The following is a 17,594-nucleotide window of genomic DNA, read 5'->3' on the forward strand; positions in this document are numbered from 1 at the left end:
TGGCAAGAGGTGTTTTGTCAAGTGTTGTGCCAACAGCACTGTGTGCCAATCACAATCAGAAAGTCCAGCAGTTGGGGACAGAATCATATACAAAAAAATACAAGCCTATTTAATTAGAGGAAATTTAAGCCTCTGCCTGTAGATGGTGATACAGAAGGTCTATGTTAAAAGACCCACTAACAGCAGAGCCAATAGAAGCCACAGCAGCATTAGTATAATAAATCACTAAGACAGTGAAAGAAAGAGAGCAACTCTAGGCTTTTTTCCCCCCAATGTTTAAAAGCTCTTTGTTCCATCCATTATTGACAATAACCCCAACATCCATCAAAGATCACTGTCATTAAAGTTAAACCCTTGAAAACAGAGCGTTTGTAAATGATAATTCGGAGAAACCTTTGGTTTAAGAGAGGAACAATAATGACTTCCAAGTAATTATCTGAAGGTTTACTCAAAGATCTCACCTGTCTATTATTCAGCATAGAAAGGCTCTTGTCTCCTTGAAAATGTTCAGATTAACTGCATTCTTAAACTTACTTTGTTATGCTGAAAGGCACACTGCGTTGCATTACTCATCACAGGAATTTGATGCTTGTTAACATACTTGCTATCTAAAATCAAAAATGACAAAAGTGCAGTAATTGGAGTTTATTGACTGTAATATGCGTTGCCCTTGACGTCCTGTACACATTTATGTTGACAGTTTTAGTCTTTTACATTTGACGTTTTTTGCAAAGAACCCTTTCAAGTTTGTGTTTGCCACGTGAGTATAGTAATAATAGTTTTCCCCGAGAGAAAAAAACAAGACTTAATTTATTCAAACTCTTGATGTGACGTATCACGCCCCTCCCCCTCCTCTATATAAAGAGATAATGAGACAAAAAGCTCAGACTGCGGCGCTGATAATCAGAGCTGCGGTGTACCCTTCAAAGTCTTCCATCAGATTTGATTAACACTTGCCCTTAGTTGTTACTGTGTGTTGAGAAATAAGATGCTCCTTAGGGAGCCTATAAGAACCACCACTGAAGTTTTATTTTATTGAACTGGCGTTGGAGAGTCCCTGAACCAAACCACAGTAATAAACCACACGAGCACACACGTACACACTCTAACACTAACAAACGACAGCCTGCCTATCCAAAGAAGGCAGCGCATCAGGACCACCCGGACTTGTCTGTTGTCTTAAGAATGTCATTGAGTCTCTGAACAGCTCTCCCGACGCAGCCCCCTAATCTGCCCGCTGCTGTCGGCTGTTTGCTGGGTGATGCGAGGTTTGCCAGGCAGGGTATTATGATCCGATGGAGTGTTTGGTCTGGGGCTTTGCTCTTTGATATCCTCACATAAGCTACTCAGTCGCTCTTCCATGCCTGTTACCCATGTGACACGGTGACTGTACGGTACTACATGCCTGTTGCCTGCAGATGAGATGAGGTCATGCCAACACGCTCTGACCTCAAGTAATTGGTTAAGAGTTGACAAGTTGTTTGTGTAGGTAGGGCTACAGTCAAGTTGTGTTTTACAGAGTTGGAGTGGAGTCATTGCAATAGTTAGTTGATGGGTCTTTGTGGGATTTATTACTGAGCCTGTACAGCTTTGATGAATCCCTAACATAGCAGACGCATAACAGACAGCAGCTCACTCCTCATCAAGGCTTATCAGGGCAAAGCACATGTGTTTGTACAGGACAGGGACAACTAAAAACCACTCATATACACTTAAACATTTGTTTTAACCCTCCACACTCCTGTTTTTTTCTCCTCACCCATTCTTTTCTCCCTTGTTTCTGTGGCTTTTTAAGGGATGAAATAGTATTGCTCATCAATGATGTGTACTAGCAATGCAGAAAGTGAAAATGGAACAACGCCCTTGTGTGCATGTGCTTGCTAGTGTGAAACTGTGTTTACTGCTTGTTTACTACCCAGCAGTGGTAAAAGCGAATTCATTAAAATTACTCTACCTGAAAACCTGAAAGGAGGAATGTTTCTATAAAGACAAATGGAAAAGCAAGATAGGCACTCAGTGGCTTTTTGTAGAAATTGCCACACTCAAACGGCTCAATGCATCTTAAACGACCACAGCGGCAGTGAGATGTTTCAAAGTGATGTATCACGAGGTAACATTTCACTCTTTCTTTCTACAGTTTTCTGGAGAGGTCCCCGAGAACCGTGTAGATGTCGTTGTGGCTAACCTGACGGTTATAGATGCTGATCAACCGCACTCCCCTAATTGGAATGCCATCTACAGGATCATCAGCGGAGACCCATCTGGGCATTTTACCATCCGCACCGACCCGATTTCAAATGATGGCATGGTCACCGTGGTGAAGGTAAGATCCAGGCCTAACATAACATTCTGAGCCTTTCCCTGTAGAAGAAACACACTGGTTTTCTCTGTTGAATGTCAAAGCCCCTCCAGATTTAGGTGCAAGCAGTAATAATAGACTACAGAGTTAAATAGGGACAGATTGGGGTCTTTGTCTTTCATATGCCCCTTTATGTCCAAATGAGGGATTGGAGACCGCTGTGCCCTTCAGAAACAGCTCGTACGCTCACACAGAGACTTAAACACAATGGCTGGTGAGACCACTGTAGCAAATTAGGTATTGATTTCTCAATTACAAAGGCAACGTTTTTTATACACTCATAATGTTGTAGCTGCTGTGGTAAAAGACAGCAACAACAAAGCCCTGTCTTGTAACAGCCTGCTACATTACTGTTTGACCTCTCAGTCAGAGGTTGTCCGCATGATTTTAACCCATTTAGAAAAAAAGCCTCCATATAACATCAATCATAAACTGTGTGTGTGTGCATTTACTGTAGATGTGTGTCCTGTTGATTTGCATCTCTGTGGCCATCCTTTGTGTGGCTTTCTGTAAATGTGCTTACTGTGTTTCATGGGTTTTGTAGAAATAACTGTTTTATTTCACCCAGGGGCTTTCTCACCATGTATCTGACTCCTGCAAACTGCATCTCACATCACATAATAATCTGAAAAAAATAGCAATAACATTTCCTTATAATTCCCATAGCACCCTGAGCAATGAGCATTGGCATTTTGCTTCTCTTCATTATCTCTAGATGACTGCCTTTTATAATCCATTCCTCTCACTCCCTGATGCAAAATTCAGCAGGCAGTCGGGTAGCCCTAAGCTTGCACAGGGACCCGTGGGAGGTTATCAGGAAATCATAAAATAAGAGACAGGACACCCCCTGGGACGAAGCGAGCAATAGACAGTCTCAACAAGTAAACAGGGTGCTTTGGTTTGCTTTGTGAAAAAGGAGACAGAACATTCACATCAGACAGCTTGTAATAGGTAAAGTCAAGAACCCATAAGACTGGTGCTAGCTTGTTGTTCCTGCTCTTTTTTTAAAAAACACGTTTTTTTTAACCAAGGCATCTGTGGCTGCTATTACAGACAGATTAAATTACACTGACACCCAGATACACATCAGTCTTCCACAAGAGAGTTGAATTCCTCTGTAAACAAGGGGTGAGGATTTAACCCGATCATGTCACACATTTGCACTGCTCTCTGTGGATTTTGTGAGCCGTATTCTCGTTTTACGTTACGGTAATAAAGACAGTAAACACACAAACACACACAAAAAAAATACAAATCCACACAGACACACAAATAAAGCCACTTGCTTCAAATGAGTAGTTAAGTTATGTAAATCACAGCTTATGATAAACACCAAAGATGACAGGGGAAGTGGAAAGGAGAAGTGAAGTGAGGCGAAGACAGATTTCCGAGGATTGAGGAATGCAGCCCGCAGAGAGCATAGATCACAGAGAGCCGGGGTAGGGCAGATGTGAAAAGACGAGGGGGTGGAAAGCTGAAGTCCAGCGGAACAAATTAGGTAAAAGGGAAAAAGAGAAAAGAGCGAAGCGATTCAAGGAGATGTAAGATGTGATGGCTCATGGGCAAACGATGCAAGCCATATTATTGACCTCTCACCCCTCTGGCTTCCCTCAGGGTGTGTGTGTCTCGGTGTGTATGTGTGTTTTATGTAGCCTACAGCTATACTCTAGACCTCCTGTGTTTTGAATACCACTGGCTTTAGATCAAAGAGCCCTGAGCGTGGTTACCCTGTAAATGGGCTCCCAGTGCTCCACGAGGTCACAGACGAATACACACCAGCGTGCTTACATTTATTTATACTTGCGTGCATGTACATACACAGGCAAACCGTAGCACCGGTACAAACACCTCTTCTTCAGTGGCCTTGTCAACCAACCTTCCTGAAAGCGCTCATTTTGTTGTTGTTTTTTTATCTCTGTGCTCTCAGACTGTCCGCCGATAACAGTGAGTTGATGCAACATACAGATCTGCTCAAAGTCATTAACATCAGCATCAGCTTTGGAGCAGTAATTATCATCTGCCTGTTTAGAAATGTACAAGTGGACACTACAAGCAGCATACTTGTTCTGTTTTTATCTCCTTGCTTGCTGTCATTTGAACTCGATTGTGTATTCTTCATTAGGGGAGCAAAAAACTGTCACTGTGGTTTAAGCTCAGGTCTCAAAACCCCCTGTAGTGTACACATATACACACTTTTAATCCAAAAGGAGTGACAACACACGGCGAACAGTATCAGCCCTGCACTGTGTCTGCGTGTCTGTGTGCGTCTTTGTTCCTCAGGAGACTACTTGACATGACATCTGTTCATTTATCATGTCCCTTTTCATCAGCAAGGTTTAATGTATATTCCCCAGGTAGAGGCGAAAAGAGAAATGTTGACAGGGATCTTTACACTAATCAGTATAATGATTATAGTCCAAGCATGATGCTTGGAAATTATTTCTTCAGAAAAAGAAATAATGCTGTTGACACTATAATAGTAATAATCAGACTATATAATAAAATATCACTTAAACTTTCTCTAGCTTTAACTCTATAGCCTGCAGTGTTTTGTTAATGTGCAGGCGATGAACACGGGAGGTTAGTCACCTCTGTTATATTTTTTCATTGCTACATAATACAGTCTCCCTCATTCTTGGACATTTGATTTGTTTGAGGGCAAGAATTTAAGAAACCTTGAGAAAAAAGCAAGAGAAAATGTACTTTTCTTAAAGGACCAAGAGCCAGCGTTGGTGTAATGAGTTTTACAGTTACACATTTGAGTACCCAGCTTACTATTTCGTTATAATAAGTAGCATAAAGAATTCATTTTTAAGTTATTTAATTACTTTTTCAACTAAATGTCACCACATTCCCATTTTCATTCTTTTGTAATGAGAGCAAAAAGTGTAAATAAGCAAACAATAAATAAATACAAAAAATAAAATAATAATAATAAAATCCCAACCACATTTGCAGTGTTTACATCTCTTTCTGACTTCCTTGCATGTAGCTGCATACCAGGAATATAGCCTAGAATGTAGCCCATATTAGCCTTCTCTAATCTCCTCTAACTTGACTTACAACTATATGGTTGTAAGTCAAGTTAACCAGCACAATTACAAAGTCACATCAAGAGTTTGAATAAATTAAGTCTCGTGTAAGTCTTTGGAAAATTATTTGTTCGAGACATAACGGGTGTCTTTCACCTGCTATCTTGTATTTTGGTTAAAGTCGTTAGTCTGAGGAAAATGAATAGCTTTCTTGCTGGTCATGTGGTGGGAGAGATGTTGCCAATATCAAGAAGCTGTGCAGTGAAGTAAAATCAATACACTTAGTGGTAAATGTACACAGGGCTACAGACACCCTGTGGATGTATACTCATGAGCAAGCTGAAAGGGGTATTTATTTTTGGTAATGCAAAACTATTCTAAAGTGTTACCTTTACCCTGCTGTAGGTAACACTGTAACCTAAGAGGCTGTATTTGAAAAGCAGTAATCTTACCCAGAATCGGTCCAGAATAGAGCATGTCCTCATAGAGAGAAAGAGTGAAAAATAACAAATACTGAGATGAAGAGACAAGGGCAACCTGCACACAAAGGAGATAGAAAGAGAAGACGGAGCAAGCAACATGAAGGCCAACAGTTTCAAAAAGCTTAAACTATTTCAAATGTGTTCAGCATTCTCTCCTTTCAAATGTAAGTAACTCTGTTTGTTTTTTTTCCTTTCTCCAGCCGGTAGACTTTGAGATGAACCGTGCCTTCATGCTGACGGTAGTGGTGTCCAACCAGGCCCACCTGGCCACTGGCATCCAGTCCTCACTCCAGTCCACGGCTGGGGTCACCATATCTGTGCAGGATGTAAACGAACCTCCTTACTTCCCCACAAACCCAAAACACATCCGCTTTGAGGAAGGTGTCCCTGCTGGCACCAGCCTGACGACCTTCTCGGCGTCAGATCCCGACCGACTTCAGATGCAGCAGATAATCAGGTACTGAGCGAGTACTGAGAGACAGTTCTGTCCACAGAATGGAAAAATTCAGTAGGGCATTAGTTTAATTTTGATCTTGTATATCCTTTAAATCTAATTAGATAACATCTTTTCCATGTGGTTTGGCTATATTGTCTAATTAATTCTAGCTTGTAGAGTGGCTATCTGCTGTGTAAGCACAAACCTGCATCCATATGCACTGGCAGTGGGCTAAAAAGCCTCAGATTGGTTCCCTGTCAGTGGTCAGAGGTCAAAGTTCAAAAAGGGGACTATATTTTGGCATTACCCATCTCTCAAAATCTTACTGTGAGAAGTTTATGTGCCAGCAAAGAACTCTGAGTAAGGAGGGTAAAAAGGTTAATAGGGAGCAGCAGCCTCTGGGGTAATCAGATGTGTGTGCATTCTGTAGGTTGCATGAGCACATACAGGCAGGTACACACACACACACACACACACACACACAGATGCACACAACACGAGAGAGAGAACAAAAGAGATGGAGCAAGGTGGGGGCGGCAAAGAGAACAGCTGGCTGAGGCCCAAACACCTGACAAAGCATTATGTCCACCTGCAGTGTTTCTTCTCTGCGCTAAGCCTCTCTGGATTTTAAATGTAAACCAACCTTTGAATGACCAGCAGGTCTTTTCTAAGTCCTGCTGTCAGTTTGACAGCACCAGTGGCTCCACTATGACCCTTCAAACTTAGATGGGTTGTGTTAAGAACAATCTGCTCTGCATTCTACATGAAGAGAGAACAAGGCTTTAGATGACACCCATACAACTGCAGAACCCATATGTTTCCATTTGTGCATGTACAATGTCAGTACTGATTACAGTGAGTGCACCGTGATTTATAACTAGCACAGAAGAGTACACAATTAAGCTGATAACACGGATGTTTGGTGTGACATTAAGACCACCTCCTTCCAACCACCTTGCACTTTAACAGCTCCTTCCTTTCAATTTCTCCAGGGAAAAGATCTAAACAAATTTCCTAGATAATTTCACAGCAAATGAGAGTAAATTGGGTGTACATTATAATTTAGGAAGATTCCAAAGTCACCAGCTGGGCTCCTGCTCTCGCTCTCTTGCTCGCTCCCACACTTTCTTTTTTTTCTGTTATCTTCCTCGCTAGATCAGTTTCTACTTTTTGTGGATTTAACTCATTGGTCTCCACTCTCTTTTTCCATGACCTGTCAAGACTGCGGTGCATCCTGGATTTAGGTTAACACTTTTACTAGCATGCTGTGTTCTGGCACAGTCCGACTGACATAAACACAGGCTAAATCTCCTTCCTCCGCTCTCGCCACATGAAAAGCAAAGACTGCACCTCATTCATTTGGTTCCATCTGGACAGAATCGTTATCAGTCCCACTGCTTTACACCTTTTCCATAAAAGGTATCTGCTCGAGTCGTTACGTAAGGACACCAGTTGTCTTCATTATTTTTGAAGAATTTTAAATTCAGGGTTTCATTTTTGCCATTTTCTCAGTTGTATCACACAGAACTGATACTGCTGCACATACTGTGCTGTGCAAGAGTCTCACTCATTTCTTTATATTTTGCTTCCAAGGAGCCAGACTTTCTTGTATTTTTCTGGGTTTTCTTGGGTTTTCTGAAAGTCGTTCAAAGCTTTTCTTTGGACATTTGTTGCTTTTTCACTTATTTTCGATACACTCGTTGTGCCTTACCATTTTCAAAGGGATATTTGTCTTTGTTTGTTTTTTATCAATTCACAGTGACCTATGAGTCATTTAACCATAAAAAAGGTACCTGACTCAAGGGATGAACCAGGGTCCATACATAACAGACAACTTGGCAAAGAATACGTTTAAATTTAAAAAAAAGAAAAAAAGAAAAAACGTTTTAAAAGCTATCCTGGTTTATTTAGCTGAACTGAAATTTTATATTGTTGCAATGGAAAATTGGGATTTCTGGTTTGAAACTGTTTATTTCACTCTACCTAAAATCACTTACCACAGAAAAAAATCAGCAGAAACAATTAGTCCTTAAGTAAATATGTACTTTAAGTCAAAGTTTTAAATTACATTATTGTCTGATTAAAACTAATAGATTTAACTGTAACAATTTTTTTAAAGTGGGTTTAAAGTAACCTTTTTTTTTCTGTGTATGAAAGTCCAAGGAAAGGTTTTGGAATGACCTTCAAGAAATCTCAAGAACTATTCCTGAAGACTACTTCAATAAAATGAAAAGAAAGCTTGCCTGAGAGGTTTCTGACTATGATGAGGAATAGGTGGTCATACCAAATACTCACTCTCAAGCTCATTTGAATTTCACAAACTGTTTGTTGGGTCTGTGTTTCCACAAGCCCCGCTAGTTTAGAAACGTATTCTTGTTAACGACAAAAACAAGACGAATTTCTTTTACTTGCTAGCAAGGGAGGCCCCGGCCGGTGTCTCAGAAAGCACTCTGAATCCTACCGCAGACTGACCCCAAATCCGGCCTCCGCTTGCTGCCTTTTATTGGGAAAACAGTTCACACAATACACATCACAGCAAAAGCACCTCCCACCGTAAAACCCCCAAATGGTTCTAAGACAAGGCACTATGTGTGTGTATGTGTAAACATCTGTATGCATGTGCAAGAATGTGTGTGTGTCCCTGTATACATGTGTCTCTGTATGCATGACTTCCTGCTCACCAAAAGGATCATAAAAGCAGGAAGCAACATCACAAGAATCAGATCTTCCAGATAGAATGTATCTGCAATAAAACCTCCCCCAGCACAGAGTGGCTGGAGAGGTGGTCAGAGACAAAGGAATGTCTTGATCCTATAGATTGAACTAAGACCTTACAAATTTAAGAAACACAATGACAACATTCAACAATTAGACTTAACACTGTTTTTGCTTTTAACACTGTATTTCCATTTATGTTTGCACATTTCAACTTCCATTTTTTTTAGCAAAATGTAACAAACAAGGGGTGGCTCAAGACTTTTACATAGTATTGTACTTCCAAATGCCATCAGTCAAACATGCCTTAAACCAGGCATGCCTTTAATGGGAAAGACGTTTAGATATTACACCGGGCTTTGTGTTAGATGTAATATATTGCACATGTCGGTGTGTGTGACAAAAAGCTGTCTGTCTTTTTGAGTGGATACATAAAGGAAAGTCAGACATGGAGAAGATTTAGAGGGAGCCTTAAAAGTCAAAAGTAAAGTGAAATAGGACCTAAGGGACTATAAAGGGAGGGAAGGGGACAGGAGCTGAACATGGTGAGGTCAAGGTTTGAAGTTGACAGGTGCTTATCAATGGAGGGACAGACTGACAGTGTGGGCTTTGGGGAAAGGCAGTGTGTACAGGAGTGGGATGGGGAGAGGGAAGAGGAGTGAAGCATCATGCATCACCTGTCAGACACCCAGCCAGTAAGGTCGAGACATGGGACTGGAGACACTGGCATAAGTGATTACCCAAACCGCCTTGGCTAAGCTTGAGACATGCATTTTTCATCCTCAGGGTCGGGGGTTTGAAAAATAAATGTCATACCTCTCCCTGCTGCTTGCTAAGATCACTAACCTGCCAGGCCTAATCATACATCCAGCTGTACTCACACACCTAGCAACTCCCAAATGAGAGAAGCCTTCTGGTAGAGGAGAGCTTCGGAAAGCATTGGAAATAAGGCGCGGGAACGAATAGGAAAACTTTCACACACAGAATAACATTGAAACCAAATTTCATATTCCAGAAGCGTACTGGAGGAAACTGTTTACTTTTACAAGAAGACAAAAAATATTGGATAGCACTTCATTAAAAAGTTAGCGACGGTGACAGCCAGTTGCCCACGGTTACGTCGTTTACAGTTGGGACTTGTAAACAAAACCACTGTGGGTGCTCTCGTTGGCGTCACTCTGATGACCAGAGCACTGTTGTTTACTATAGGCAGCACTACAGCAAGTTAAAACAACATTTTGAAGCCAGCCATATTCTCCACTTAACTTTTTGTTGAAATACAAAAACACGGCTAATGATTCCACCAAAACGTCGAGTCATTGTGTTGGAAATTTCCCCCTAAAGACTGTTTATACAGAGGTTTTTTTGTGCGTTAAATATGGTTTAATTCGTCTGCGGTGACTGGAGTTGGAGAGAGTTAATTGAAGTGTGGGGATGAATAGAGCACTCTGCTTTGTGAACAAACCTTTGTGTTACGGCGTTTATCATCAGAGGGCGTACATGCGCTCGTGTTATCGTGGAACGTACCCGGGGACAAATAGGTGCTGCAGTCATTTTGCAGGGCAAAAAAGAAGAAAATGTCTTATACACACCTATTTATGCGCTCCATATTTGAATCCTTCTCTGTCCCTGATTTTAAAGGGTCTGTTATCCAAGTGAAAAACAAAAATTCTTGCTTTGGCATTGAGCTGTGCTGAAAACATTGATTTTATTTGCCCAAATGTTGAGGCACTGACCTCTGAGATTTCTGAGTAAAGTTCATTCGTGACTGCTCATTTGTCCGGCATATTAAAAAGAAATTATTTGCGTATTTCTAATCTTTTCTGCTGAATTTTGGATAAAAAGATTGACACCACTATCATGTCTGTGCACCACCTAAAATTAAGGTTAAATAATTAACAAGTCTCTTAACATGCCAAATCTTTTTGTACACAAAGTGAAGTGTAAAAACAGCAAATTATATTTCTGGTTTTATGTTTTTTGACTGATAGTTTGCCAGAGAAATAGCAGAAACTCCAGGGCTTAAAACGCTGATGTTTGTACAGATAAAAAAATGTGTATAGTTAATTAGTGACCTTAAGAGATTCCCATTAGCAGACATTTTAAACTATAAAACTACTATTAAAAAAAAGAGTTTGTGTGATGAGGCTTGGCTCCAAGGCAGACAGGAGGCAAAGCTGGGAGGTGAAGAGCTGGGAAGGACAGTGGAGAGTGGGCTGACAGGTGAGTGTGGCAGAAGAAGTGACAGCATGGCTGGCAGGTAGCTGACTGGTTGCTGGCTTGCACATTAGGAAGATCTGAGGCGCAGAGACAGAACTTGGTTAACATGAGAGAGAAATATACAAGGAAATAAATCAGAGTTGGCCCAGCGTTAGTTTACTGCTGAAGCTGACAGAACAATCTGGCGGAGAGTGGTTGGAGAAGCAGTTGGTTAGGTGAGCTGATGAGACAAGGGTGTGCCAGCCATGGATCAGGATGAAAGCCACGCCCAGGAAAGCAAAGTAGAACGCAGAGACAGAAGGGAGGGGAAAAAATTTGGCTTAATTCATCTTCATATTGACAGATATGAAAGGGTACCAAGAAAAATATTTCCCCAGATCAAGAACTGTTTGTTTAATAGGCTCAGAAATATGTTTTTATTTTTCAAACATGATGTTTCTAGCATTTGGAAAAACTTTTTATCTTCTCATTAAAATGTACACCCATTTGTCTGCCCTCCACTCCACAGACAGAGAGCATTTGTCAGTTTGGCATGGTCAAGCCAATAGAAATGCATTTGGACACAGAACAGCAGTAGGTATCAAGTCGGTCTTAATGAGGACATTAAAATTAGATCATACAGCCATGCTGCTACTTCCGAATGTCACCTCTCCTACACATTCCTGCTCATTTTCCTCCCTCTTTTATCACACCCTCCCACTGTGATGGACTCACTGTAGTCCTGGTGGTGATTTCACTGTCTGCCTGTTAGCGGCTGTGGGCTTGGCTTGCCTGTGTGAATCTGTCTAGAGTGTGGGAATGTCATCTCTGTGATTCCCTTCCCCGCACTGTGCTCTGCCTCGGATCATGCCCACTGCCTGCTGGGAAAATCCCACCTCAATCACTACAGGATAGAGATTATAGTCTCTGTCCACCCCTCACCCCCCTACTTATTGCCACCCATCCCTTCAGGCTTTCAGTCTCCTGCATGTAAGTAGAAATGCTATGCAGTATTTAATCAAGCACAAATAAATAAGTGAGCTGTACGCTAATGCTGAGTAAAGTACATTTCAGTAAACATAAAAGTGGGGTTAAGGTCAAATCCATTTCATTTTGAATAGATTGAAAGCCTGGAAGTGTATGTCACATAACAAGTTGGCTTTTTCACCCCGGCTCACATTCAGTAAATGAAATGAAATTGGTGTAGAAACATAGGTGCACAAGGCCAAGGTGTCACATGTCTACAGATGATGTCTCATAGTGTACGCGTGAACCAAGAGCGGTTTCTGTTGATGAACTCGGAATCGGAGAATAAATGAGACACAGATGAGAAGATACAGACGGGGCTACGAAAATGAATGAACACAAAAGCACCTCAAGTTAAGGTGAGGCGACATGAGTAGAGAGAGCTTAGATAAAAATTAATGTGTGAAACAAGCCAAAGGAAACAAAAGCCAGCAAAACAAGAACAGCGAGATCAGAGTGAGATTGGCATTCGGTCCTGGAGATGATCCCCTGTTCCTTCTCTGCTGCTTTATCCCAGAGGACTGCTGCCACCTGCTACCACATCCACTTTCCTGTCAGTACCAAGATCCCATGTTCCCATCTCCACACTATACACATTCCCTATATACACACACAGGCACATTTGCAAACATGCAAGCATCGCGACATATATGCATATAAACCTCTCAGTGTAAGCTTAAGCAAACACGTTCAGAAAATGGGTGTGTAAAACACACACATACACACACACACACACAGGTAGTTGCGTCAGTGCTTAACTAGGGAGGTAATTGACTTCAATGGCTGGTACACAGGAGTGGGAAAAAAATGAGGTGAAATTGACTGTAGGCTGCACGCTCTGGAGAAGAAGTCGTTGAAGAATTAAACTGTGTGAAGGTCAAGCTGTTGTGATTTTTAGACCATGTGTGTGGGGAGGCAATTTAGGTATGCACAGATGCAAGAGAAAATTTCTAATTGCTTGTAAACAGGGAAACGCTAACATCTCCATCGATCTGTCTTTGTGTGTCTTTAGGTATTCAAAGCTGAACGACCCAGCAGACTGGCTGTCCATCAATAGAAGCAACGGTCAGATAGTAACCACAGCAATGCTCGACCGGGAGTCTGTCTATGTAAAAAACAACATATATGAAGCCACATTTCTGGCAACAGACAATGGTAAGAAACTCTTTTAAGCTGCTGCATTAGTGACGTTTGCTATTTTTCATTTAAAATCAGAGTTTGCTGTTTCTTACATATTTGCTTAACACTTTTACCACATTTTTTTATCAAGTTTTCATTCTTTAAAGACTCCGATGTCCAATAGTTTAGGCATATGATGACAGAACTGGGACTTTCTACAGTATAACATACACCTCAGCGTAAAATCAGTATTCTTGAAGGTGCTTTGCTACCATTTGTTTTATATGCATTTGATGTAATCCAGAGCCAAGAGTTGTACAGTGTAATTGAACTCTGAGACACAAGCTAGTGTTTTGTATATTGAGTATATCAGCTGATTAAAACTTCGACTTGCATGTGGATTTAGAAGACTATAAAGGCATGTAGCTGGGTTAGAGTCAGTGAAAATCCAGGATTTGCACAACTGGTTAAACTGCTGAGCCTCTCCTATCTTGTGTCCAAGCCGGCTTCCTCCTTGGGCTTTGTGCAATTTATGTAGCATACATTATTTGTTCTGCCTCAAAGTTGAAACTCAAGTATTACAGAGCACAAACCCAATCACAGCAAACAAATAACTTTTTCTCAAGTGGAAGTGAATGTTTCTTGTTTTCTTAAGTAAAACGGGAAATGCTATTTTCCTTCCAAATTGCCTTATCAGTGACGTGCAGCGCACTGGTGCATTTATCTTAAGTTGAGCTGGCTTTGAAACATTGGTGTGTTTATAGGTGTTAGCATGTGTGAAGCCACTCGTTTGAAACGAAATTTGGCGAGTACGTGCACACGTGTGTGTACATGTATTTGTGATGACTGACAATGTCAAACAGCAAAAAATGTAACCTGCTCTGTTGATGCATGGAGACGCAGCAGGATTATAGGTTTACATGCTCCTGTTGTTTGGACTTTCCTGTTTTTTTTTCTGCTTTTTAATTCCAAACCTTCTTTATAATCACGATATGTTACCTGTTTCCTATTATTTGGGGTTTTTTGCTCACCTCACCTTTGTAAAGTACACCGTTTCGACAGGCATGCTTCTAATAGGTCTGCCTGATATTGGGACTGTGGCCAAGAACAAAAGAAACCAGAAGGGTTTTTTTCATGTGCATGTTTGTGTGTCTATGTGGGTCTTGCCTGAGTGCCAGCCGTCACAACATAAGAGGGATTATGGTAAGAAGTACTATGAGACAGTAAGGATAGTAGAATGGGACATGAAGAGGTGGTGACAGCATGGTGAGAAGTACACTTATTACACCCCCTCGATGAAATCTGACCATTTCAGAACCCTTTGGCTCATTTTCCACTTAACACACCTATGGTATTGTTTATATTTATGCGTTATTCAAAGAGCATATGGTAGGCTTACTACGAGTCTTTTCACCATGCCTCGCATCTCTCATCCCCCATCAAAAAAAGGAGTTAATACAAATCCTTTTGAGGAATTTACACAAACATAATTATTTATTTAGCTGGTTAAAACCCACATAATTCTCCTATCAGCTGTGGCAAGCTGCTTCCACATGTCCCCCATACATGGCTAGGATTAACAAACCAGCAGAACTGGTAAGCCTCTGTGTGTGTGTGTGCGCGCGTGTGTATGTGTGTGTGTGCATTTGAAAGCCTGCGTTTGCAGTACTGCATTCATGAACCACATGTATTCCTGGTAGAGCATCTACACATGTACAAATTGCATTTAACAGTCTGCATTAACTGTGTATTTGTATAGGGACAAGTATGTGACATGAACCATGCCACACACAGGGCCTATGCTAATTTGCAATGCCTGTCCCTAGACTGGCTTTTAAAGTACAAAAAAACTGGAAATACACACAACAGTTAATACGAAGAGATGCATAATTACTGTCTGGATGCTTATAGCATGAAAAAGACACTAATAATAAAAATGTTTAATTAGTGTCGGTCAAATCAAGTGATCCACTTGATCACTTGGATGGGAAATGAATTTAAAGCTTTTAGAAGCTGTTGTATAATATTTGAAAACTCAAGTGATTTTATAGCCTGCATGGCTTCCTAAAGTATCTGGCTTTTGAATGATGAATAATAACTTGGACATTATAGAAATCTACCTGTTAATTAACGAGTCGTCATAGTTAAAAGAATGCAATGTTATCTATCTATAGACAACATGAACAATAGATGAAAGATGTGGTTACCATGACATTAATCTCTGGTTTCTTGAGGGGTGTGGAAACACCCCTCGAGATAGGTGTTTCCATCTTAGTTGCAAAAAAACTGATGTGGCAATGAAGGACAGAACTGGCTATAAAAAGCTCATTGGCTAATGTCTCGTGCTTGGCAAGTCAGCGTGTCATTTCATACTCCATTGCATCACCAAGATGTACAAAATACACTTGTTTTTTAGTCATCGTTACCCAAAATTAGCAACAGAGCCCTTAAACTCAGTAGGAATGTGTTTATAGTGGCCTTCAGATAGAATGCATGTTTAAGGCACTTCCCACAAAACTGTGTGTGAGCTGAGCATCTATATTGTTTCCACTTTTACGCCTGTTGTCCAGTTATGGCAAAAATTTTAGGTCACTCATCCAATGTCTCTAGATACTAAAACGTATTATATTCATCAGTGACGTCTTGATGTCTTTATTAATCACTTGATATTAATGAAGCAATCGAAAAACCATAGTGTTACCAGTGAAACAGAGCTCGAACTGATAACAGACTCACTCCAGACCCTTGTCTTCAGCTGTGTCTCACCCTTCTTGTGGCAAACGTCTTGCTCTGTTGCCACATTTAATTGGCAGATCTGTAAGCTTTGCATAAATCTTTGTAAATTGCATTGCCCTTATCTCATGCCAGAGATGAGCCCTGGGGTCGCTTGATTCCATGTGATGACTGGGCCAGTGGGGCATGACAGGGAAATGACTCCTAATTGGGGAAAGCTAAGGGCTGTCACCCACTGACACACACTCAATAAACAACGCTGAGCTTTATACCGCTAAGCACCCTTTTTTAAGATGTTTCTCTGCCACATTTTCCTGCTGCACATACGCATTCATGCATTCATCACTTTGCTCAGCTATCTCCCTCCCTGATTGTTTAAAGTGTCTATTTCTTATTCCTAGTTCTCCATAATGCAGTTGCTGATGGTCTGTTGCTGTGTTCGGTCAATGCAGAAGCTTCTAGATTGTGCCCGTAGACGAAGTGTGAGTGTGTCTGTGTGCACCAGTGCATGTTATTGCACTCCAAGGCTGACACTATTGTAGTTAAAGCAGCACTTACAATGGCATGCCTACATCAGTATCAGACCAAGTTGCCTCGACAATTTCCACAGATTTACAAAGCTGAGTCAGAACAACATTGGTGTAAAGTTTAGAGCGTTTAATGTCACAATTTTGTCACCTTGCTAATAGGCAATAGCTGCGGATTTATATGTATAATGTGATTACTACCTAAAAATGGTAAATGAGCCAGTCTAGTGCAGTCATTGAGAGTTCAACACAGAAAAGAAAATCACCTAGATTCTTAGTACAACTTGATCTCACTTTAAAAATGATGCAACACTGCTTTCAGTTTGCAACAACACCTTTATTTTACATTCTAAATGTTCCCTGCATACGTTCTATGGAGATTTACTTTTAATACATAAACACACGTGTATACTGTGTTTAATTTCAAGTATTCAACTGATTGTCTGTGTGACAGTGAAGGACTGTCAATGTGCATTGACAATGTCCCATTAGTTGTTTTAAAGCAATGTACTGTTAATATTTCAAATAAAAGTGCCTTTATGTCCAAAATGGTAAACGACTATCATATAACAGTGTAATACACATAGACAAAGACTTGTTTAGTTGTGTTACAGTCATCATTATTGTACCTAGACTCGCTCCAGAAGATTGGATGCGCTGTGCCACCATCTGGATCGACTGTGATGGGTTTGATTTTGCTGTAAGACTAAAAGAAGAACTGGAAAGCATAACTGTCAGAAGTGTTTCTGTCAAGTGTAGAAATTCTCCTGCAGCTTCACAGTATTCCTACCTTTTCATCGTCATTGTGAATGAACAATGCTCCAATCACCTCTTCTCGTTCCTTTTTTGTATCTCTCTTTTTCATCTTCTTTCATTATTTCTCTCACTTCTGCCAGCCTTCGACATCTCTCTCTTCCCCTTCAATTGTCCCTTTCACTGCACACATCTTCTCTTGTCATGTTTTCC

At 40.8% G+C, this 17,594-nt stretch overlaps 1 protein-coding gene across 1 annotated transcript in view; it reads left to right on the top strand.

Annotated features, from left to right (window-relative positions):
* The window catches only part of LOC309697354 (cadherin-4-like), a 255,100-nt gene that overhangs the window by 227,279 nt on the left and 10,227 nt on the right, over positions 1–17,594 (top strand). Inside the window, exons 10-12 of the mRNA XM_082519216.1 lie at positions 2,138–2,323; positions 6,074–6,330; positions 13,262–13,404. Of these exons, the coding sequence (XP_082375342.1) occupies positions 2,138–2,323; positions 6,074–6,330; positions 13,262–13,404 (586 nt within the window). The remainder of the gene's footprint in view (positions 1–2,137; positions 2,324–6,073; positions 6,331–13,261; positions 13,405–17,594) is intronic.

The sequence above is a fragment of the Aulonocara stuartgranti genome (assembly GCF_965226115.1).
Source record: "Aulonocara stuartgranti genome assembly, chromosome: 20".
Taxonomy (NCBI): Eukaryota; Metazoa; Chordata; class Actinopteri; order Cichliformes; family Cichlidae; genus Aulonocara; species Aulonocara stuartgranti.